Source organism: Protomyctophum bolini, assembly GCF_963924005.1.
Source record: "Protomyctophum bolini genome assembly, chromosome: 2".
NCBI classification, from domain to species: domain Eukaryota; kingdom Metazoa; phylum Chordata; class Actinopteri; order Myctophiformes; family Myctophidae; genus Protomyctophum; species Protomyctophum bolini.
In genome coordinates this window covers 23207049-23232110 of record NC_137863.1, presented here as the reverse complement: position 1 = coordinate 23232110, position 25062 = coordinate 23207049, and the positions used below count along the sequence as shown (strand labels likewise).

Sequence of the window (25062 nt, the reverse complement as noted above, 5' to 3'; positions counted from 1 at the left end):
TTACGTAATTAACAACAATCAATTATGTAATGTTGTAATTAATACGGATGAGTGACGGCTTTCGATGTCGATCAGTGTCGGGTGGATTAAAGGAAATGCCTCTACAGTATGTATGTATATGTAATTTGTAAGTTGATTAGCGGTATACTGTGGTTACTTTGCGTATGCCCCGTTTGATGCGTATGTATCGTAGCAGCATATGACGTCAGGGTATAACTGGTTTAACTAGCTCTCAATGATGACGTAATAAAGATGTGGATTAAAGGACCCAATGCCAGGGTGCAATTGGTTTTCGATGGTGACGTAATGACGATATGTTTTAGTGTCGGGAGGATTAAAGGTATGTATACATGTATGTAATCTGACACCACTGCCATATCAAGCACAAGTAGTCATTACGTCATACACTGGCACGGCGCATACACATCAAACTGCGACATATCAAAGCACTGGACGAAAACTATTACTTGCATGCTCTGCTTGCGCAAGTAATAATATGGGACTGAGCTAAACTGAGCTAAACTGTGCTTTACTGACAGTAGTTTGAAGAGAGAAAAGACAGGGGAATGGGGACTCACAGCAAACAGCCTTATTATAAATGGTGTCCTCGCGCCTGTTGAAGCTGTGTCTGTACACTTTGAGCCTCAGCTGTCGGCGTGGAAAGACCGGCTGTGTGGGCAGCGAGAGTGGAAGGTGGACAAGAGAGGAACCACGGTAAGAATGGAATGATGATACAGAAGCATACACACCTCAGAGACCTCAATAAGTGTGCTCTTGTGAATTATGTATCGTGGTCAGAGGATTTGAAGAGGAGACAGACACACGAAGTGGGATGGAAAAATCCACTTTACCGGAACAGTGAGCAGTTAATGGTTCTCTGAATTAATGTCAATAGCCTGCTAAGCATCTTTAGAGAGTGGGTAACCTCCATCCATCCATCTGTCTATCCGCTTATCCAGAGTCAGGTCGCAGAGGTAACACTTCCAACAAACAATCCCAGGCAACAGTCTACTGAAGCAGTAGTCGGACCCAAAGAATGATATTTGGCTGTGGACCCCAATTTGAATTATTTTTGTGTCAGGGACCCTTCGCTTCACTTTTTCACTTCACTTTTCAATGTTTTATTTTGGTCATTAGTTTTGTATAACAGTGTATAACAAAAGTGTATAACAAAATAAATAATTATAAATAATACATTATGACAAAAAAAAGTATAGGCTGAAGCTATATTAGCTTATTATGCCTACCCCAGGGAGCACAGAGAAGATCTGTGTTTAGAACATAATAATAATTATTATAATAATAAAAAACAATTTATAAAACATATTCCAATACTTTCGAGATTAAATTAATAATTATATAAATTCCCAAATAGCAGATGTACAAGCTCACAGCGTGGCACCACGTGCCAAAGCCAGGAGCATCCAAACGATGGCTATTCTAGTAGCACTAACACACAGATATCTCTGTCCCCATGGGGCTGTATTCTAGTAGCACTAACACACAGATATCTCTGTCCCCATGGGGCTGTGTGTCAGTGTGTGCATGTGCATGTGTATGTGTGTTCCTTATTCTCTAAACCAAATCACTGTCAAATCACTGTAAATGTCACTGCTGCACCACGCACACACGCACTCACACATCCACGCAGGCACTCACCATGTGCACATAGACACAAACAGCTTACATGGTTGGAAGTGCGTGCAGCTGTCTGCATCTGCACGTCTGCACGCAGACTGCCTTGGGGTTGGTTTGCACAAAGCTAGTCTCACTCCTCTAAGAGAGAGACTTATTATTATTATTGTAAAGGTCAAGAATGGGAGAAACATCCCAACGAGACCTTTTGTTGGATGAACTTTAGCCATTTAGAGCGGAACTGTTTCTGAAATGCCATTCTAAGGCCTTCAGATCCAAACCATGCATATTATATATGTCCACAGGCCCCGATTACAATGACTCTCACCAATGCCCCCTGGGGGTAGACAGTAGACACTGCATGTCCGTACAGCCAGACAGACAGCCAACATTGTATAGCGACAACCCTGGTGATTAAACCAGAGCCAATGGGATTGGGACGCTGGCTTATATTACTGTTGGGATTCAAAGTAAGTACGCATGCACGCACGCGCGGCGCACACACACACACACCAAGCTAAAGATACACAAAACAGCTCCAGCAGAGTCTTCAACTTGTCAGTGTGTTTATTCAGTCTGCTGTCATGCATTTCATTGCCCGGGCTGTAACCTATACAGGAGAGAAAGTATACCCTACAAAACCACCCACACACACACACACACTGATACCATAAGACTCGGACGGACGGACGGACGGACGGACGGACGGACGGACGGACGGACGGACGGACGGACGGACGGACGGACGGACAGACAGACAGACAGACAGACAGACAGACAGACAGACAGACAGACAGACAGACAGACAGACAGACAGACAGACAGACAGACAGACAGACAGACAGACAGACAGACAGACAGACAGACAGACAGACAGACAGACAGACAGACAGACAGACAGACAGACAGACAGACAGACAGACAGACAGACAGACAGACAGACAGACAGACAGACAGACAGACAGACAGACAGACAGACAGACAGACAGTTATAGTTGTAGTAATTACTAATTGCTTTCCTATACTGTGTCTGCAATGCAGTTCAATGACCGGAAATATGTAACGAAAAGCCATTGGAGGAGCTGGTGTTCACATAATAAGAGTAGCTGAGCTGCAGTAGGCTATAGAGAGTAAAGCTCCTTATAGTCTGCCACAGAATAGAACGGATCAGCAGGGAATCAAGCAGAAAGGAACACGGACCATGGGCACAGAATGGGACAGAACAAAAATGCAAAAAAGAGGATTTTCTTTCAGGGTTATATATTGTTTTTCTCTTTCTCTCTCTTTTTCTTTTTTGAAAGGATAGAAACCCAGAAGCCTGTTAGGTTGTTATCCAGACATGGTTCTAAAAATATACAGTGTGTGTGTGTATATATATATATATATATGTATGTATATATACAGAGACAGCGTTCTAGGATCACATGACGGATCAAACACCACATGACGTACACAATGGTGGTCAATGAATTGTTAGAAGTCAAAAAAGGTCAAAAGAAACATTCATGAATATCACTATTGTGAATGGAGTTATACGGTATTCTAAATGTGTGTCAAATATAAGACAATTACCAAGATATATTGACACATTCCCAAGCTTGACGGTGTAAATGTGAGGAAAATACATAATAATGGGGAGAATAATACCAGTCTGCCACTCAAAACATGCTCCGGTGAAGAGACCTTGTTATCGCGGCCTGGAGGGCATGTTAGGTGTCTCATGTGATAAAACAAACATGATGCTGTCAAGGCTGTCAGGAAACAAACACGCAATACCTGACTTTAATTGGAATCTTGCGAGGTCATTCACACCAGTATGATTCTCAATCTCTGGATCAGAGCCAGTGTTGATTTTGACAGCACATTTTTATTTTGTTTTAGTGATTTAGTGTCTTTTTGCATAAAATGTACACCAGGCACAGATATAGTGTAATCAATCTAGCGACTAAAACTACTAGCCCTTACCCGTTGTGAAATACTTGCCGCGGGGGGGTACTGCACCCTGTGACCGCGGGGGTAGCCCTGGGTGCGTTTTAGGCATTTTTAATTCACTAATTCATTATTAATTTATAATAAGACCTCCATATTATTATGGTCAATGCCTGTGTGAAAAGTGGGAGTGATTGGTGCAGGCAGTGAGGAGCTACGGCAGTCACAGTGACAGACAGACATTCAGACAGACATTGTCAGATTTAAATGATCATGATGATGATGATGATGATGAAAAATATGCGTCAATTACCTTTTTGGCACTGACAAAAAAAACTAGGCTATGATCAGTAAAACTAAGAAATAAAAATATTGACAATTTTGTCAAAAAAAAGAAAAACGGGTGTTGCGGTCTGAAAATAGCAGATCTACAAGCTCACGTGTCGCAGCGCGACGCAACTAAGAGTCAAATCACCAGCAGCACAGAAACAGCACATGTCAGCAGGGAGTGTTGGGCGGGAGGAGTAGGACGAGAAGGCTCAGTCCCTCCCACAGGGGGCTCCTCACTGGGAAGTGAGTCTGTTATAGGATACAACAGCAGTGACAACAACACACAGCAATATGTGTGTGTGGAGGAATTTGTTGGCATAACGACTACGTTGGGGAGAGAAAAGAAAAGGAGCACTAGTGTCATCAATCCTAAGAGGAGATGATTATTTTGAGTTGTTTGACATTGACGCTCGGCTGTCGACATTCTCTACAGGGGGATGTTTGCCTCGACGGAGACTTGACTTTGTGGTGTATTGCTATCATGATTACCCAGAGATACACTCTTCCAAATGAGAGGCAAAGCGCTGGGGGCTATGTGCGCCCAAGAAACCATGCCACGTGCTGCAACCAGTTGGTACAATTTTGAGGTACTTTTTACGTTACTGAAGAATTTCCAATTGTCAGTAGTATTTTTTACTTTCACTATATCTCAGAGGCAAATATTAGGCTATACTTTTCTGGTACTTTAAGTACATTCTGGACTTTTGTCCCTCCCATTTTGGGCGGGAAACCTTTTTGTTGTTGAAAAATAGCAGATCTACAAGCTCAATATACAATCGTGAAAATGTAGTGCAAATCTTTGAATATATATAACATTTTTAAGTCAAATCTCTGCTTCTGGGGGGTTCCCTGGAACAACATATTTTCAGATGGGGTCGGCGGCCAATTACGTACATATAATCTTGGGAGTCCTTGATATGAAAATGTTTGAGAATGACTGACATAGAAACATGGGTTTTTCAGAAAACTGTCATGATTTAGAAGACATTTGTAGAATGTCTAAATGGGTTAAGTAAAACATTTGAGTACTTTTTCCACCACTGTAATAACCAATCATCATGGAACTAAAGACCAGAGTGGCGCCGGCGTTCTTGCGTGAATGACCTTTGGTGTTCACGTGATTCTGACTCATATTATGTAAAAACACACATCAAAGCACGTGATTGGCGGTGTGGGCGTTGGAAGAAAAAAAAACACGTCAATCCACGTGATTGGCAGTGAATTGGTGCTCCTCAAAGCCAAGTCAAGGATTATCCACCACACTCAACACTCTATGCATATCTGATGTGTGGATGTATAGGATTGTATCTCCTTTTGATGTGTACCCTAAGGGAAACTGTGTGAACTGTGGACCAATAAAGGATATACCCTCGTGCTTGTAGTTGTACGCTATAATTGATTAACCACTTAAACCCCCATGTGGTTGAGTGGAGTCCCTCAGGGCTCTATGCTAGTGTCTTTTCAGTCACGTTTCTGTTATTGTGGGGAAAGCCTTTGCTGAAAATAGCAATGACGTGTCAAGGCCAGGAAGTAGTTTTTTCCACTCAGTAGGTGTTCCCGCATAACTTCCGGGTATGATGATGATGTCCCGTGCATACCCTCTATTGTCAACCATGTATCGTGATGCATATGGTATCGCTGTTAAAATATATTGTTACACCCCTAGTTAGTATGTGTGTGTGTTTATGTTGCCAAGTAGTGTGCAGTGATTGAGTGAGCATGCCGTTGGGGACACACGCGCCTTATTCACGTTTTGTATCGTTGTCACCGACAAGAGCACACAGTTAAGAATGAAGTAAGGAGAACAGTCAGGTGAATGGGGTTGCTGCTCACCTTGACATTGGGCTTCCGTGTTGAGAATCCCCTGTACCATCCTGGAAGAAAGAAAAAGCAGTGATGATTAGTACTATATACTGTATGAGGGCATAGATTTGATACTTGATATGTAATGATGCTATAGGTAGAATTGGATACTTGGTGAAAATCTAAATACGGAAGCATCAAAATAATTGGCATCTTAGGAGACATGAATATCATCAAGAGATTCATGTGCATTTTAAATAGCCTATACATAAGTTTCCACACACTCCACTGGGGTCGCGCATCACGGTGCATATGATCAGTAAAACTAAGAAATAAAAATATTGACAATTTTGTCAACAAATAAAAAAACTAGACTAAAATGTTCGGGAGGTACTATAGTCATTTTATGCTTGGTTGCGCTCGGGTGTTGCAGTCTGAAAATAGCAGATCTACAAGCTCACGTGTCCACATGTCACACATCAAAAAGGAAAATGTTGTATTACAGATAATTGGTAGTGTACTTAGTAGTGTAATAGTAGCACACTTTAGTAGTAATTAAGTAATAAAGTGTAAAAACCTAAAGAAAGAAAAGAAAGCAGCCTAGTCTAGACAGACACTAGTAGTGAATTATTTGTAATATACCTACTTTCCTTGGGTTACTGAGGTAAGAACATATTCCAAATATATTATACAGAGAAAAAGAATGTATGAATATTGAAGGTCTCCAGGGGGAAACGAGAGAGGTGCATGGCATAGATGCAGAGATGATTTACATTCAGAGCCCCAAGCAATCACACAATAGCATTATGAATACATTAGAACGTACATAGAACAGTCACAAACAGTATAGTTACTGTAATACTGTGTATAGGCTCAATTCAGCAGTGTTTATTTTACTGTCAGAGTGTACAATATGAAAGTTTTCTTTTCCACCATTGGCGCTATAGTTGCATTCTGGGATACAAGTCACCTCCAGGTGCATCCCTGATGAAGTGGGTAGATCAAGGTCATGTCATGGCATTTGGTCACTAACCCGACTAATGATACAGTAAGTACTGTAAGCCTTGCAGAGCCATGTGGCCCATCGGCAAGCCCCAATTGAAGGAAGGGCTTTCGGTGCTGCAGCACAGGGCACGAACCTTGGGGGGCGGGGCACCAAAATGGCTGGGAGAAAGTGAAAGAAGACGGAACTACCGCCGCAAGAGCGCTGAAATTTAGAAGCAAAGGCAGCTGAAGGAGCGCTAATAGAGAGAAACTTGCCAGTGAAGCGTCAATTTTCCGAGCTGCCCCCTACCGAAACGGCTCGTATAGCACCGGGCACCACGAAGGGTTAATCCGCCACTAGAGATAAGAGGGCCCAATTGTATCCCTTAAGGGCCTTGCAAACGGGGAGCGATAAAATGCGCCTATAGTTCATTTTCAATGAGACCTGTCGCGGTGTGACAACGCAAGCGTACTGCATTTACGTGAGCGCGGTCCCATGCATTTGTTGCACACATGCTCGTTAAGTGCACACGCCCGCGACTCACCAGACCTGGATTCTGTTTAGCTTTTTTTTTTACGCTTGCATTGTAGCGCCCCTCTTCAACAGACCTGGAGGAGACCTGTGTTGATCCAGGCAACAACGCCTGCGTTCCTCGCTTCACGTTTGCAAGGCCCTTAAAACTTCTTTGCCTTTTTTACTATTTTGAAAATGATTTTTGAATAGTTCAAAATAAAATAGCTCACAACTTGCTGATGTAGATCAGATAGTTGAATATTTTTTTTATATTTTTCAAAATAGTAAAAAAGGAAGTTTAGGGATAAGGGGTTTAGCACTGACTAGAGTCTATCTCCTGAGGCAGCTACAAAACGAGCAGGTAGACTACATGGACATGACACTAGTCTCGCGTTACCAGACTGTTGCCTCTCGCAATTTACAAATACATACAGTCATGAGTAAAATATAAAGCGGAAGTGGAGCCTCCTCAGTCGCACAAATTCATCCTAATATAAATAGAAATCATCTAAGCATATATAGCTTGCTGCTTAGCAGAAAAGGAAATGCAAATATTAAATAATTTTAAATATATTTTCGTGAACTGAAATGGCAGCTTCCTTACTCGGATTTCGGGAAGTGTAGTTCCAGACTCTACAGTAAATAGCATTCGGAAATTGTGGAATAGTTGTCTGGCTACGCGAGACTGACACTAGTAGGCCTGGACGCCTATTAGTGGACTAGTGCCAGGGACGCATCCAGCCCTTGATGCTGAGTGCCAAGTCTTTGGTATGACCCGGCCGGGGATCGAACCACGGCCTCCCAACCACTGAGGTGGTAGACTGAACACATGACATCCCAAATTTGGCCATGTCATAGGTGCAGAATTGAGCTTGGAAAATGTCATTTTGTAGAAATTAAGATACTTTTTGTGGTTAAGTGGTTCAAGATAAGTGATTTTGACAGGCTTCAGGTCTGGGTTGTCCAGTGGTTTGACAGGCTCTGATTTGATATCTGGCATCCAAATAGACTCAATGCCAACAGAGAGAACAAAGTGTGCGCGTGCATAATTGCACTGTCAGACAATGCATTGGCCGCAGTGGTGTATTGTACATTTACTTAAGTACTGTACTTCAATACTGTTCAATACTTTAACCTCTACTCCACTACATTCAGAGGCAAATATTGTACTCCACAATTATTTTAATAACATTAGTTGCTAGATTTTGATCATTAGTACAATACATACATTAACCACGTGCATTTAGTTCATCAACATAGCTTTTATACATTTGGAAACTTGTGAAATGGGACATTGTGCATAATGAGTACGTTTACGTTTCAAGAACATTTTGGCGCCAATACTTTTGTACTATTTATTCCCCAAGTACATTTTGAATACTGGTACTTACTCCTAACAGAGTATTTCTACATTGTGACATTGCTACTTTTACCTAAATACAAAATATGAGTGCTTCTTCCACCTGTGATTGACAGATGATGGATCCAGAGCTATAAGGTCACAGTTCCCATAAGTCTTTCTTGACACTTCACAGCCCTGACTGACACGTTTTTATACCATACACAGTCGTCTGCCAGCCACCAACCATACACACCTATCAACAAAAATAGTTCCACACAAGTGGCGGAAAAAGTACTCACATTTTTTACTTGAGCAAAGTATCAATACAACCATGTAGCATAGGGGGCCTTTGCTATGATTGTATTGCTGTATTGTTCTTTCTGCTTTGGCAATGTAAACGTATGTTTTCTCATGCCAATAAAGCCCTTTGAATTGAATTGAATTGCTATGTTTCATCAATTGAAACAGGCCTCCAGCATCTAGCATATGTCCATCCAATAGGCGATATGGGAGGCTCATTTGGTCTTGAAATGGGCCTCTGGAAAAGTACATGAACGCCCATAAAATAATGGGTATCAAAATATTAAAGAGTACCAAAAGTTAAATACTCTCATTATGCAGAATGTCCCATTTTGTAAGTTTCCAAAATGTGTAACATGGTTTGGAAATAGCAGATCTACAAGCTCACAACGCATGGTGGTTTGTGTATGCTTTGCTTTGTAATAATAATGGAAATCTTCAAAGTAACTGCTGGTCCGGAGCCATGTCTCTGCTTTTGAGAGCCCCCACTCTGTTTATTCTTTATTTTATTTTTTATCTAAATGTGATCTTTTTAGTCATCATTGCATAGCGTTTTTATTTAGTTTTCGTCAGTGAAAAAAGGTATAGACGAACCTTTTTCTTCATAGATAGAGTTTCTAGCAAGCCCCTGGATTCTGTTTTTTTCAGTACGGTATGAAAACAAACTTTGACTTGAAACTTTTTTTACAGGGAAAGTGCACATTAATCAACATGCCAACATAGTATTGTGCCAGTGTTAGCAAGACTGTAAATGTTTTACCGTATAGTCCCTGGGCATTTAAAAACAGAGAAGATGAAAGGATGCAAGCAATTAAAAGCACATAAAAGCAATGTATACCAAATTAGATTAGTGAATAAAGCCAAGTTGTGTTTTTAAGTGTTTTAAAGTGCTGATTGATTTAAAGAGTCTAGCTGAAAATAGACCCTGGAGAACATATTGATTTACAAATGAAATTCAAACAGCCATGACTTATTAACTGCACAATCATGTTTAGCCAATAAATACAAAATGTGAACAGCGGTTCCTAAGATTTGCATAAGCTATATATAGAGACATTTCCTATTTATCCACATATATGCACATTATATGAACCTGAATATGGCATATATATGCATCATAGGCTATATTCTGCATATAATTGCCATACATTGGCACCAAAGCACCACCATCATGTCACGCACCCCCTAGAAGGCGCTTGCGCACCACAGTTTGGGAAACACTCATGTACAACATGTTTCCCATTAGAACCAGGAAGGTATCAGTGTCATTTTAGTACTGTATCTAGTAGTAGTACTACTGTATGTAGTACTGGTCTTTATGTGTGTAATATGTGGTTTTAGATATTTTAGATTGTAGCAGTAAGCCTGTTGTCTCTGATGTCATGGACACTGGGCTCACTTCCTTCCTGGACTACATGTTGTCTCAGTAAGACAGCTCTCCCCCCCTATCCACAAGGAGGAGCAGTGCACCAAAGAATTATGGGAATTGTAGTCCAGGAAGGTAGTGAGACCAGTGTCCATGACATCAGAGACAACAGGCTCACTGCTACAATCTAAAATATCTAAAACCACATATTACACACATAAATACCCCCAGAAAAGTGATCTAAAGCTTCTAAACGTCATTAACATATATCTTTTTGCAAAAAGGGTGAAGTGTCCCTTTAAGTCATATCGAAATAAGTCAGATCTGGCCCAGAATAAACTATATTCTCACACTCACACACACACACACACACACACACACACACACACACACACACACACACACACACACACACACACACACACACACACACACACACACACACACACACACACACACACACACACACACACACACACACACACACACACACACACACACACACACACACACACACACACACACACACACACACACACACACACCTTTTTGGAGAAAGTGTGACGGCCAGAGTCAGGAACATTCACATTACTGTAATTGTCATAATCTTCTCATCGCCGGCGTCATGACATCCATTTCTGAGCCAAAATCTGATATGAAATTTAAAGTGGGCTATTTAATTGGTGAGTTAATTAGCGACCAATCAAGAGGACACATATGCCGCCCTCGTTGAGAGAGGGCTGTGGTTATTCCCAGACCTCTCGTCTATATGCTAATCAGACAGGGCATGGACCAATCAGGAGTCTGTCTGCATGGATTAGGATGTGACATATCGCCGCTGGCAGTCGGGGCAGAAAACTCTTATCTTCAATTCTAACTTTTGGTGTTTTTTTTCTGTACATTTTCAATTTAGGCATTTAGCAAACGCTCTTAATCTAGAGCGATTTAGAGTAAGCAAGAACAACACATGGTCATGCATCAAATGCATCGAAATTGTTATCTAGGATCATAAGTAAACCAATAAACTATCATCAACAGTAGAACAGTAGAACATAAAATAAAATCAATAATCTGTACATTGAAATTATAAATACTATAGGATGCCAGGTCAATAATGACCTGTGATATTGACTTGTTAGATGTTTTGCACATTTTTTAACTATAAACTTGGTTTCATTTTCACAATATACTGTACCAGTTGTGTTGCAGAATTTGTGCAAAGAGTAATTCACAATATACAGTCTGATAAACACAAGCATAGAGGCCTTCATTTTCTGTTCCTCTCTGCAGCAGAAATAGTCTGATACTGTACGTTCACAGAATTGCATCAGTATACTGTACGCCACGGCCTTGAAGACCAGAAATGGGCCAAATATATGCTATAAATCAGTAGTTTTCAACCCTGTTCATATCAAGGTCCATCTATTCATTCAGCATTTGAGCCATGAACATCTCATCTTTGATGAGATGTAGGCTGCCTCTCAGACCCAAAGATTTTGTTTACAATTCCATGCTGTATCGATGTTGGTACTACAGGAGAGATTCTCTAATGTAGACTTGTTTAACAGTAATTTTACTCTTGAGAGCTGGGAACCACCTGGAAACCCTCAAGGGTGAGGGTTTGGTTGAGAACCACTGCTATATATCACATATAGTATGGACCATATACTGTATGTATGCCAAATATTACAATATCAGTATGTATCTGTGTAATTCTCACTCACATGGGTTTTGCTGACAGTTTCAGTGTATTCCTGTCACAACAGATCTAGCACAGTATGCACATTCTGCTTCAACCCATCCAGCAAGGCTCTGGACATCTTGTCCTGGGATCGGTTTCCTCAACCACTTTCACCCTAGGTTTGGCATGGCATGTCATTACATATCAAATCACCGATCTACAAGGTCACAGCTTTTCACATTTTTTAATTAATAGGGCTTAAGTGCAGGGCTTAAATGCTACAATTCCGCAGGCTTTATTATAGCCGACAATGCAACAAGCTGCCTTGTGTGTTCAGTGTGCCGTTTCTATTGTTTGAAAACGTGTTTCCAGTGCCTCCCCAGTGTCCCCCCAGTGCCTCCCCAATGTCCCCCCCCGAACGAACCGAACTGTACCGTTACTTTTCAGGATTCCAATTTAAAAGTAGCAAAAGTATCAGATCTACAAGCTAAAAATGCAGGCTGGATCTTTTTATGCTTTTGTGTTTTGTGCTTTTGTGAGTTTGAATATGGAGAAAGAGGTTTTAGCCTAGCCTGGGTTCCAGCCTGATTCGCTGCGTTCCTTGGATTTGTATTGTCATTTCGCTACTCAGTCTGAAAAGGGTCCTACTGTATCTCCAATGTAGGAGCTGACATGTAAAAGGGTGAAATGTATCCATGGATTCTGATTGGTCTGTGGTGCGGGTTGGAGAAAAAACACCAGTTTGTATCAATGCACACTGCACAGAGCTGCTGTTGTCCTGCAACGTCCCCTCATCAAGTTATCAGTCACTAAACTCACGGTACTCACCCCACACAGCCGTCAGTTTTTTTGTACTACTGAATCTGACAGTGGACTACTGAATTGTTGACTTTTAACCGTAGGTTTTTACTCTCAAGTTTCGAACTGGCGCTATTTTATTTAAAAAGTGATATGTGGCATGGACAGAGTGGTGCTGGCTGATGACGTATCAGCAACAATGTGGCTAACACAGGTTCGAATTGCGGGCGACAGCGGGAGAGTCAGAAAGAGAGAGATACATTTTCTGTGTAGGCTGCAGTGGTGAACTTCTTTCTATGCGTTCCGTGATTGTACCCATTTCAGTGTGCATTAGCGCCAAGGATGTATTCCATAACGATATAATTCCCATAATCTGCATGTTATCACTTATACCTCTGTGTATCCCATTCACTCAGCTCAGCAAAATGAAAAGTACTGCTGATGTTTTGCACTACAGTAAGTACAGTAAGTGTTGGGTTCACTGGGTTTGTTATAACAAACACACCGCCCTGCATTTAAACCTCTGCAGGCGCTCTTCTGCTGCTAATGAAGGACACACACACACACACACACACACACACACAAAAAAATGTACATATAAAAATGTACATACAAAGCAGGTAGACGTGCACATACATTGACAAACACCAGTACTCATCATGCACAATGCATCAATGCACACCTCTATACTGTGCATCAACCCAGTGGGTTGTATACATGTACGCACTATAGAAATGCTCTCTCACACACACACACACACACACACACACACACACACACAGTGGGAGAGAGAGTCCTGCTGGCTGATGGTCCAACATCGATCTGTAGCTGTGATCTCAGTTACATTTTGACCAGAGGGGGAATGAGAGTGAGTGAGAGTGAGAGAGAGAGAGATTTCTGACTTCTTTGTGAAATAGATTTCTCTAAGTTGTTGGAATAAGAACACATTTCTTTATTCACATTTTAATTGTAAATACATTGATTTGTTTAGATTTTTTTTTGCTTTGTACTAGAGGTTACACGTGTACTAGGCGCACTCTCATCTATCTTAAAAATAATAATGAACCGATTTCCCATCATGCACTTGTAACACAACATGCCTTGCACTGTGTCGACGCGTGTGTCACGTGATCGGCCGTATAGCCAATCGGAAGAAGGAAACACAGGAGTCCAGTTCCTGTTTCTGGACCATTTTAAAAGGCTGGCGGAATCTAGGCGTCATCGAACAGAACAGAACACAGACATCCTGCCTGGGATCATTTCTGATGTTATGCAGCTACAGTATGCATGCAGGCACGCACGCACGCACACACACACGCACACACAGTGGCACAGGGCACACGGCACGCTCTCCCCCTGGGGGGAGAGAGACATTCCTATAGCTACCATCTGTGTCTCTTCTTCATCGATAGGGAAGACCTCTCCAGCCGTGACTAATGGAGCCCATTCACACTCATTATCGGCAAAAGACAACATTTCCTATAGTCTTTAGATGGATTCTGGCTAATGTCTGCGAGTCACACCACCAGTAATAACAATGGGAGTAAAGTCAGCTAATGATGTGGGCTCACATCCAGGCCTGGTGCTGCTATAGGCTGTAATAGCCTATATTCACTCTCATTATCTGAGAGGGCTGTAAGATGCTGCATAGTGGAAACCCACCTTATTTACATTGTGCATTTATTGTGTCTTGTGTGTGCGTGCGTGCGTGTGCAGTGGTGGAAAAAACTTAAGTAAAAGTAGCAGTCCCATATAGACCAATTATTTGTTTACAAACATTGAGACTGGTCGCATGGGTGACTGTTTCATGTAATCAAATCCCAACAGATCTCCAAACCTGTTGTTTTGGGGAGCGCTGGTTTCAGTTCATTCAACCTCCTGTATAGAGCGTCGCAGTCCCTCCCCCTTTCAGAACAACGAGTGGCCCAGGAAATTAATCCCAATGCATTTTTCCCATAGGCATTTCTTCATTTTTTTAATTTAAAGACCTTTTAAGCGTCGTACGAAGCCAACTCTTGTCGTGATAAATCATGACAACAAACAAAAAAATTCGGGCCAAACAAAGAATTAGAAAGTAGAAAAAAACTGCACTTTTTTAGTTGTTTTTCTTCTTTGAAATTATTTGTTTGGTCCAAAATATTGTGTGTGTTGTCATGATTTGTCACGACAAGAGTTGGCTTCGTACGACGCTTAAAAGGTCTTTAAATTAATAATTTAAGAAATTACTTCCGCATTTGGACACCAAATTTTGGTGTCCAAATGCGGAAGTGCACCCAGAGTGCACCTGGGCTTTACATTGGGCGCTCGGTTGCACGGGGTTTCCTCGTCAAGAATCCACGGGTCCGCCTGCAGTCCTTCCTCTTACCACTAGGGACCAGCGCTTCAACATTGGAGTGCCTAGCTGGCCCCTTGGGGAGGGACTGCGACGCTCTATAGAGCGCCGCAGTCCCCGCCCCCTTTCAGAAAAGCGAGTGGCCCAGGAAGTGAAAGCCCCATGCATTCTGCCATCGGCACTTTTAATATAATTTATTTAAAGACGGTTACGCCGCGGACAAAGCCAATTCGGATCGTGACGAATCATGACAATGAACACAATATTTTGGGACGATCAAATCATTAGAAAGAAGAAAAGAAAGTCAGGAGACAACACTATTTGTTTTATTTTTCGTCTTATAAATTATTTGATCGGCCCAAAATATTGTGTTCATTGTCATGATTCGTCACGATCCGAATTGGCTTTGTCCGCGGCGTAACCGTCTTTAAATAAATTATATTAAAAGTGCCGATGGCAGAATGCATGGGGCTTTCACTTCCTGGGCCACTCGCTTTCTGAAAGGGGGCGGGGACTGCGGCGCTCTATAGTGTTGGCTAGTGAGGCGCACCCTAGGGAGACATTTATACTACATTGTGCAACAGTATTGCGCGCAGAACACAGCTGATATACAATGTCACATCACGTCACGGATGCTTTAGAGGTCTGCTAGTCTCGGCTGTTCTCATCGCACGTGACACCAGGGACGTGCACACAGACATCAAAGGGGGCGTCAGCCCCTGCCCTTAACCTGTCTGTAAAACAACTGCCCTTTCCAGACCACGAATGCAGCATTTACTATGATATGGTGAAAGAAATGCAAATGCCACTCCTTTCCATGCCATGGCAGAAGGCAGCATCAGGAGAATTGCTTTTTTCCGAAGTCTCCTGAACTTGAACACAGCATTTTGTGTGTGTGTGTGTGTGTGTGTGTGTGTGTGTGTGTGTGTGTGTGTGTGTGTGTGTGTGTGTGCAACATAGTCAACAAAGCTATCTATGAAATGTATAAAAACGTTTAAACCCTTCCTGCTCTCTCTCTCTCTCTCCTTTGTTCACCCAGGACAATGGAACGGATATGAAGAGTCATTCACAAGTAATCAAATCAAGGATGATAATCATTGATTAGCTCAGGAACCACATTTGCATACGGTTGTGGCTAGAGGCGGGACGCCAAAAGGGGCAGGGCCAATCCAGCTGAGAAGCAAATTATATATACTCAACGAATCCCTGGCTCATGTCATTACCTTTTCTCACAGACTGCTACAATCTCTACTGAGGTAAGAACAGTCAGATTATAAGAAGTGCAGCAAATACTGTATTACTGTTACTATGAATGCTACAACCACTAGTACAAATACTATACTAGTACTAGTATAACTATTACTACTATTGATACTCATAAAGTTATTGTTGTTGTTTTGTCTTCTACTATTCCTCTGGTGTAACAGCCTCATTCCAGATTAGGTGTGTGAATGGCAGACAAAATGGCCTCGTCGGAGTTCCTCTGCACCGCACACGGTCAGAACCTCAGGCTCTTCAACCTCAAGCTCAAGGTCATGTTCTTTTGTCTGGACGACCAACAGCTGCTGTGTACCGTGTGTCGTGATTCAGAGGAACATTCCGCACACAAGTTCTTACCCGTGGACAAAGCGTCGGGATGCTGCAAACAGAAGATCCGGGAATCACTGGGTCAAAACTGGGAGAAACTGAAGGGCTTTCATAAAGTTAAAAACTATTACAGCAAAACAGAAAACCACATCAAGGTTCAGGCTAGGAAAACAGAGACGCAGATTAAGAAACAGTTTGAGAATCTTCAACGGTTCCTACAGGAGGAAGAGGTGGACAGCATCGCCGCTCTGCGGGATGAAGAGGCTCAGAAGAGTCAGGAGATGAAGGAGAGAATTGAGGGTCTGAGCAGAGAAATGGAAACCCTCTCCAATGCAATCCAAGCTGCTGAGGCCCAGCTGAGAGCCGACGACCACATCTCATTCCTGCGAAACTTCAAGACCACGATGGAGGGTGTCCAGCTCACCCTGCAGGACCCACCGCCGCTCTCAGGAGCGCTGATAGATGAGGCCAAACACCTGAAGAACCTGACCTTCAGAGTCTGGGACAAGATGAAGGACATTGTCTCCTACACTCCCGTGATCCTGGACCCCAACACTGCTGGTCCATTTCTCATGCTGTCTGACGATCTGACCAGTGTGAGATGTGTACAAGAGGCACAGCAGCTTCCTGGCAACCCAGAGAGGTTTGACTTCTGGCCCCAAGTCCTGGGTTCTGAGGGCTTTAACTCAGGTTATCACAGCTGGGATGTTGAGGTTGGAGACAATACAATCTGCACGGTAGGTGTGTGTGAGGAGTCTCAGCAGAGGGAGGCGGACACAGAGTGTAGATACTGGTTTATAGACGTATGTAAGGGTGAATGCACAGCAATCTCCTCATCAGGGCCTGGTCACGATGGGGAGACATCAGATTATGATGGAGAGGAGACTGTTCTCTCACTGAATCAGAAACCGCAGAGGATCAGAGTCCAGCTGGACTGGGAGGAAGGACAGCTGTCCTTCTCTGATCCTGATTCTGGCACACACCTACACACCTTCACACACACTTTCACTGAGAGACTGTTTCCATACGTTGGTATTTATGATCATGACATGTCTCTGAAGCTGTTACCAGGGAAGATCTGTCACTCTGGAAAACCACATTTAGAACGTCTGGCGTCCACTAAAAACCTTCAGTCTGGAACAGAAAATGTTCTATGTATGTCTAGCGATTGCTATTTAATGACAGACAGACAGACAAGGTGGACAGATAGTTAAACAGATTAAATGATTCCTGATAACATACTTTTATAATCTCATGCTGTATAAATGATCAGTTTGGTATGTTTTATACCGTAGTGTTTGTCATACAGAATATGGACCAAGTTTGAATTATAATGTTTCTGTGTGACAGTGATGATGTGTATTGATGTGTATTTGATCTTATTAAAGTTGATGAGAGTAAAGTGAGTCAGACGTGTGTTCGTAACAGTCAGCATCCAGCAGATCATACACAGCATTATAGATTAAAGTTAAAGTACTCAATCAACGCCAGTATAGTTGAGACAAGGAAAAATACTAATATTAATAGTGAAAGTTACTCTGTCAACAGTGAAAATAAAATGATATGTATTTGGCCGCAGGCTGTCCATCTCAACATATTTTGTTCCATAGACCCCCAGAAGCAAAGATTTTGCAAAAGCTTCACAATGGTTAAATAGCAGATCTACAAGCTCATAGCACGACACAAAGTGACGTGCTATGAGCTTGCATATCTGCTATTTGAATAATTGAATAGCAAAAGTATAAAATCATGGAATGTATTGCTTGGGGCTGTTATTACAGCTCACAAGGACCATGATTGTGGACCCAAGGCTACAGATCAAGGTTTTCCCCCACTGAACACCACCATATAATATTGTCTCTGTTCGGGTGGAAACTTCATTATGTACCAAACTGTTACTTTTCAGGATTCAAATTCCAAAATAGAAAAAGTAGCTTATTGATCTGCTAAGTTAATGTTTTTGTGCGACACTGTAGTATGATCAAGTGGGGCGTTGATTTACTAAAACACACACAAAAATCTAAAATATGGAGATACGATATGCAACACATTGTAGACTTGTAGATCAGCTATTTACAAATATATACATTTGAAAATGTGTGAAATAGGACAGGCATAATGCACACTTTCTAATTTGATACACATTTGTAATTTTACTCATGTACATTTAGAACCCCAGGCTTTCACTTAGAACGTAGTAGATCATGTCTACATTGCAGCATTGACACTTTTCACTTGATTAAGACATTTGAGTACAGGTACTTTTTCCACCCCTGCTTCCCAAGCAGTGATTGTAGCCTGGAGGAGAAGACATCGTCATTCCAGGCATGGAATGGAGGGGGCAAGGTAGTAAATACTAGAGACTAACTAGTTTCCTTGTCCTAAAAGAACCCTTGGCCTGCTGCTGAACTGATTGCAGTCAGCGTCGATCCCTACAGAATTTGATCAAAGAACCTCTCAGCAAAGGCCTAACAAAATACACAAATGCAACTGCCGGTACTGCCTCTGTAGAACATCGTGTGTGTGTGTGTGTGTGTGTGTGTGTGTGTGTGTGTGTGTGTGTGTGTGTGTGTGTGTGTGTGTGTGTGTGTGTGTGTGTGTGTGTGTGTGTGTGTGCGTGCGCGTGCGTGCTTCGAGGAGTTATGTGAACAGATTCAGAAGAACCGCCCAGGGTAAGCTATCAATAAAGTATCCAATTTCTCCCCCCATCGCCTCCCCGTGCTCATTAGCTAAACCAACTGTACGCTGTTGGAATGAGAAGCTGCAGACACACCCAGGTCTAATTGGACACCCTGGGATGAGACCTTATTAGATACGTACGTACCTTCACATTTCTCCAGGATCTGAACCGTCTCACCGACCTCCAGAGCCAGACCCTGAGCGACGGAGCCTCGGAAGTTACAGATCACTGTGGAGGAGATGAGAAAAACACAATGAATAAATGTTGATGATTATAGTACAGAAACAGCAATATTGACACTACAGCAGTGAACCCTCATCTAAAAATATGCTGTGCCAGGGACTCAGAAATAGCAGATTTTGAAGTTCACAATGAGCTTGTACTGTAGATCGGCTATTTTCAAATAGCCAGTGCATGCACACTAAAAGTGACATTGGGGGTCCCCTGCTTTGGCAATGTAAACGTATGTTTTCTCATGCCAATAAAGCTCTTTGAATTGAATTGGGTCCCGGACCCAACTTTGCTGCAGTAGACTGGTCTACGACCAGTAGGATACAGCGTTAGTGATATTCTTTGCTCAGCATCACTTACAAACTCTCATCCTCGCTGAAAGCCTCGGCACGTTTTTCACTCGAGTGAACATTAAGGTGAGTAATCCCACGGCGATCCCTGAAGTGGTATATAGGGAATAGGGAGGGATAACCTTATCGATCGTATCCCAACCTCCTTTGTCATGTTTCAGCCATTGTGAGGCTGACAGCAGTGTGTGTAGCTGTCACTACCTTGGTCTCTGGGGCTGTGTGTCACTTACACAGTAGTAGTAGGCTGTAAGGGTCTGCCTGAATGAAGGCCACACACTTCACAGTCTGTGCTCTAGCTGCTACACTTCCCTCGATCTAAAACTCAGTGAAACAAATATTTTTCTGTATGGCTGAGGCATAGAGTCACTGAACAGGCCTTTGCGGCGGCTGCCACCAGGCTCTGGAATAATTCGCCCATACACATCAGAGCCGCTCAATAGTTATTTTATTATTTTTAAATCCCTGCTAAAGATGTATTTCTTCTCCTTGGCCTTCAGTGACAGCTGAGGTAGTCCTTTATTCCCTCACCGGAGCTAATGTTTGCTTGTTTGTGCTTATTATATTGTCTGCTAATGTCTGTTTGCTCTTTGTTTTCTTCTAACCTGTACAGTATTTTGGTTGACCTGGTCATGCTAAATGTGCTACACACTGTAAATAAAATTGAGTTTAGTTGAGTTGAGAATGCTACGCTATGATATTTTATGTTAATGTCTCTTGTGGTTCTTATTTATAGTGTTCTTGGCTCTTGGCCAGTTCACACTTATAAAATAAACTTGTCTCAATATGATTTTACTCAGTGGTGCGTTCTACCGTGTTACGCGCTAAACAGTCCAAGAAAATGTGTAAAGTGTATTCCGACCAGCAACCATCTGAGGAAGCATAATCTGATATGCAGGAGGAGGGCCTGGGGGAAGCCAGGATGTAGACTTCAGTTCAAATAGCCTTTATCATTTGATATTGCGTCCGAGGTGAGGGCTTAGGCCTATATATGTGTGGCTAATATATTTCACACATTAACTTAACAATAAAGTGATTGCATGCTATGAGTGTGGCAGGGAATAACATTATGACGTATTCCACAATGTTTGTAACCCGGTGCCAATGGGTGCTATATGCACACAGAATAACTCTTCCTACTTCCAGGCCGCTTGCCTACTTCCTTCACAGGTGTTACCAATGATACTAATTAGGAAAAAAATATATATGGGAAAAACAGCCGTAAAAAAAACGTTTATTTATATTATATTATTTCATTGGATTCATGAAGAAATAAGCCATTCAAATGCCACAGATCGGATAGAATGGAATTGGAAATTAATGATAATGTGCAGGATGTAATTTAATAGTTGTAATGATGAATGATAGGAGCGCCCCTCACTTCACACGGGTGTGATTTTTAGATATTAAAAGGGTCTTAAAAGTCCTTAAATTGTCACTTCACTGTCATCTGGGGACCCCCGCAAAACATGTGGGGATCACCCTGGGGGTCCCGACCCACAGGTTGAGAACCACTGCAGTAGTACACTTAGGAATGAGTCAATACCTCCCCCAAGTGATGTCAGTACCGTCGACTACTAGCCTGTGTTTCCCCACAAGAGCATTTTAATCTATAATGGATCATTGTATCACTTCTGACTTCTGTCACTTTGCATTGTAAACAGTTACCATACGTAACGTATGTGTTTTTATGTCGTGTATTAGCTGAACAACACATTGCTATAGTGAGAAGAGCAAAATCGATCATTCGATTTAGTCGACGACTAAATCTACAGTTGATTTTGTCGACAATAATGCTTTTGGCAGGCCTTGAAGGCCTTGAAGGCGTCGTAATGTCTGGTTTTACACTTGGTTGCATGCTGAAAATAGCCGTTCTACAAGCTCTAGCTTGTAGATCTGCTATTTTCATAGTGCAACACCCGAGACTTGTCTATTTTGTTCCGCTGCATCTCTTCTTCACTAGTCCCTCCTAAAATCTTAGTCTTTCGTTTGTTTTTGTTTTTTTAACATTAACACTGTTTTGGTATCTCTCACTCTCCCAGTAGCCACAACAGCCACTAAGCACCATCATAATAATCCAAGTTTCACTTTATTATATGGTCAAAGGCCAGGCACAAAGATGATGTTTTAACCCATCTGTGTGTGAGGAGCTAATCTCACACAAACAGACTTTTCGTGCACACCAACAGTTGGTCACGGAAGAAACTCCACCCCACATTGTGATAATTGGCCTCATTATGGTGCTATACTAGCCCACTTTACGTTTTGTATCGTACGGTATGGCATAACATCTAAAAGAGTTTGGTCCATACTCAGGATTTACAGCGTGTAAAGGTCCATTTGGTTTCATTTTATTCACTCTTCATTCAAGAGTTAAATTATTGTTAAACATAGATCTACATTATTTAATTTACAGTCTACACAAATTAGAGAAAGTAGAAGAATTGTTATCTCTACCAACATCAATACAGCATCTTATCCAACTACAACAAAATATTCTAAGTCTGAGAGGCAAAATCTCATCAAATGGTGGTCTGTGCTGCAAATGCAGAATATATAATGGACCTTGATATGAATAGGGTTGAAAACCACTGCTATAGCTATTACCATTGCGGTGTAAACATAACAAAAACATACTAGAAGTTCCAACAACAACAGTGCCGCTCGCGGTTGAACAGACAGAAGTCGTCTTTGTCATGAAAGAGTGACTCTGAGCACATGTAATGAGGTCATCGATGTCCGTCTTGTCTGTGTGCCCCCTTTTCACCGTGTCCATCGTGGTCACTCTAAGCACACTATTGTGAACTGACTCCCGAGACAAAGGTCATAGCACCGGGCTAAAGGCTGTCCCATGTCTTATCATGACCTCAATCATTCAGCCCGTCTCTGTCATCGAGGGCACTGTCTCTCCGTCTCACTATAAGTAGCATGTAGAATAGAACGTTATGCAGGACAATGACAATGATGCATTGCATGAACAGCCACTCAGCCAAAGATGGTAAATTATTTTCTACCCCAATTTGTCATTATGCCACTTAACCACCCTCGCACATTTGTGTTGGACACCTTGCCAGATCAGTCCTGCTACTCCCGTTCAACACCCCCTGCTGACAGGCACCCCCCCCCCTCCTGTTAAGATACCTATTGTTGACGATTTGTCTTGCATTGTATGCATTGATGATGAATTGAGTACATAGGACCATGCACAATGGCAACAAGCCCTCAGTGTGAACATAATTTTAAAGCGTAAATAATGTAATCAATCAATCAATAGGTTAAGTATCTGGGAGAGAGGTTATAATGACTTCAGTCCCACTTGCTGGTGCAATGCATGCTGGTCTCGCCCTGCGAAATGAACTGATCCATTCTAATACCTACTGGCTTTTGAGACCTCGTTATACTATACTTCAGTTGAACAATGTGTCATTGTTGTGAACCTAGTACAGTATATATTGGACAGTGAGGACAACCACAGCTGGGTCAAAGTTTGATGACTTCAAGTGAAGTTCTCTCTCAACACTCTTCCCTATATTGTCTCTGTCCATACCTCACATCTCTAAAACTGATACTTTTCAGGATTTGATTTAAAAATCACACTTGCGTGAAGTGAGGGGCGCTCTTATCATCATGCATCACATTCCGTGCTCAGCCAATCAAATCATCACATTACGTGGTACACACAGACACACAAAGCTGGGCATAGGCCCCTCAAAATATAGCACAAGTAGCAGATCTTATTAGCGCCACGTCTCGAGCTTGTGGATATGCTACTTTGGATACTTTTGTGTGACGCTGTAGTATGATAAACAACAGGTAAATTCACGAAAAAACACGGAGAGTTTAAATATTATGGAGATAGGAGGTTTCTGCCGTGATATACCACTGTACAGCTGCTACACACAATACAATACTTACTTACTTACAGTTACAATATTAAAGGTCCTTTACAGTATGTGGTCCTTTATGTGCCCAGGGTATTCCATCACCCTAATGACCCTTAAAACACTTTGAAAGTGTTGTTCCAATAAGACATTGCCAGAGGGAATGCACTGCAGTGCCAGCCAATCTCTCCCTCTCTCGCTGCCCTAATTATTACGCTGGCGTGTCTCTGTGGGAGTTTTGCCAGGGACGATGCAGAGTTCTATTATTTAATCACACTCCTCATAGCCTCCCTTATGACACTTACACAAATCATTAATACTGTGGGCTTTTTTTTCCTGACATGAAGTAGCAGAAAAACAACCTAAGTCACTTTCCAAAACCGTGACAAGTAATGGTCTGGTGAACTGAACACAGAAGAAAGATACTGTAGCATTAGTGGTGGAAGAAGTAACATGTTGTGCTTACGTAAATGTACCAATACCACAAAGTAGAAATAGTCTCATACAGTGTAAAAGTACCAATACCACAAAGTAGAAATACTCTCATACAGTGTAAAAGTACCAATACCACAAAGTAGAAATACTCTCATACAGTGTAAAAGTACCAATACCACAAAGTAGAAATAGTCTCATACAGTGTAAAAGTACCAATACCACAAAGTAGAAATAGTCTCATACAGTGTGTCACTTTGTGCTTTTTGAGCTTGCACATCTGTTATTTCTACATTGTTGTTTCTACATTTTAGAAACAGCTTGCAAGTGTGTTTCAGCCTCTGAACCAATCAGAGCGTGGCATCCCTTTAGGCTATGGGACGTACGTAGCTCCATCTTATGCACATATGTGTCCGTGCATAAGATGGAGCTACGTACTATACTACGTACATGTGCGTGCATATGCACGCACATGCAGAGTGATTGTTTACAAAGAGAGACGTGGAGCAAAGCTCATGGCTTAGTTCTAACATAATGTTTTCAGATATATAGAGAGACGTGGAGCAAAGCTCATGGCTTAGTTCTAACATAATGTTTTCAGATACATAGAGAGACGTGGAGCAAAGCTCATGGCTTAGTTCTAAACTATAATGTTTTCAGATACATATTTTAGCGTGATGATTAAGTTTAAAATGAGTAATACACTGTCTGGATGTCATCTTGAATGAGATTAATTACAGTATTTCAATCAATTTGTAATCAAAACCACCAAGGACGCAATAGGAATCATTAATATGCATGTGAGCCTCGTCATCACACGTTTTCGTTCAAAGGAAGTAATTCAAATTGGATGTTTATAGACTTTTGATATAAAAATATAAAAAGAAAAG

At 41.9% G+C, this 25062-nt stretch overlaps 1 protein-coding gene across 1 annotated transcript in view; it reads right to left on the bottom strand.

Annotated features, from left to right (window-relative positions):
- Positions 1 to 25062, bottom strand: part of LOC308333289 (dedicator of cytokinesis protein 3-like) — a gene marked incomplete at both ends in the record, with an annotated part of 194352 nt that overhangs the window by 86290 nt on the left and 83000 nt on the right. The window contains 2 exons of the mRNA XM_080789586.1: positions 5728 to 5768; positions 19426 to 19509. Coding sequence (XP_080645712.1) covers positions 5728 to 5768; positions 19426 to 19509 — 125 coding nt within the window. The remainder of the gene's footprint in view (positions 1 to 5727; positions 5769 to 19425; positions 19510 to 25062) is intronic.